Source organism: Myotis davidii, unplaced genomic scaffold (assembly GCF_000327345.1).
Source record: "Myotis davidii unplaced genomic scaffold, ASM32734v1 scaffold48, whole genome shotgun sequence".
Lineage (NCBI taxonomy): Eukaryota > Metazoa > Chordata > Mammalia > Chiroptera > Vespertilionidae > Myotis > Myotis davidii.
This window is the reverse complement of record NW_006299393.1, coordinates 493,336-493,900: the sequence shown is the minus strand read 5'-3', so window position 1 is coordinate 493,900 and position 565 is coordinate 493,336. Positions and strand designations below refer to the sequence as shown.

Below are 565 nucleotides of genomic sequence, written 5' to 3'. Positions count from 1 at the left end.
TCGTGCCAGGTCTGGTGCTGGGTGTGGTGAGTGCCGCCCGGGCCCAGGTGCGCCGCCTCGATGAGCCCCCAGCGCCGCTCGGGCTGCAGCACCACCTCCAGCTCCGCGAAGGTCTTGCGGTGCCGCTGCCGCCGCTGGTAGTACAGGGTCCCGTCGCGCACCACGTAGCAGGCGGCCGCCTTGCGTATTTTGCGCTTGACATTGCCCTCGGTGCCCGGCGCGTACGGCTCGCACTCGTTCGTCAGGTAGCGCAGGATGGCCCGGTAGCTTTCCTCGCTTGACATCGCTGACCCGGGGTCCCCGAGGGCGCCTGTCAGCGGCGAGGGAGGACGACAGCGGCTCTGGCTCCGGGCGGATGTTACGGCTGCGCAGACGCTGCCGGGAGGAACGGCCGTGCCTGTGGTGAGTGCTCGTCGACCGCGCCCGCAGCGCGGAGGGAGAACTAACGAGTTGGTAACTAGGGGGAACTGCACTTCTCCAGCGCGCGGGATCCGCTGGCGACTGAGAAAATGGCTGCTGCACCACCGGAAGTGACGTGAACCCAGGGCAGTGGGCGAGGGAACGC

At 68.8% G+C, this 565-nt stretch overlaps 1 protein-coding gene across 1 annotated transcript in view; it reads right to left on the bottom strand.

Moving 5' to 3' along the window:
* The window catches only part of ZBTB11 (zinc finger and BTB domain containing 11), a 36,555-nt gene extending 36,271 nt beyond the window's left edge, over positions 1-284 (bottom strand). Inside the window, exon 1 of the mRNA XM_015571274.1 lies at positions 7-284. Coding sequence (XP_015426760.1) covers positions 7-284 — 278 coding nt within the window. The remainder of the gene's footprint in view (positions 1-6) is intronic.
* Between the last annotated feature and the right edge of the window lie 281 nt (positions 285-565).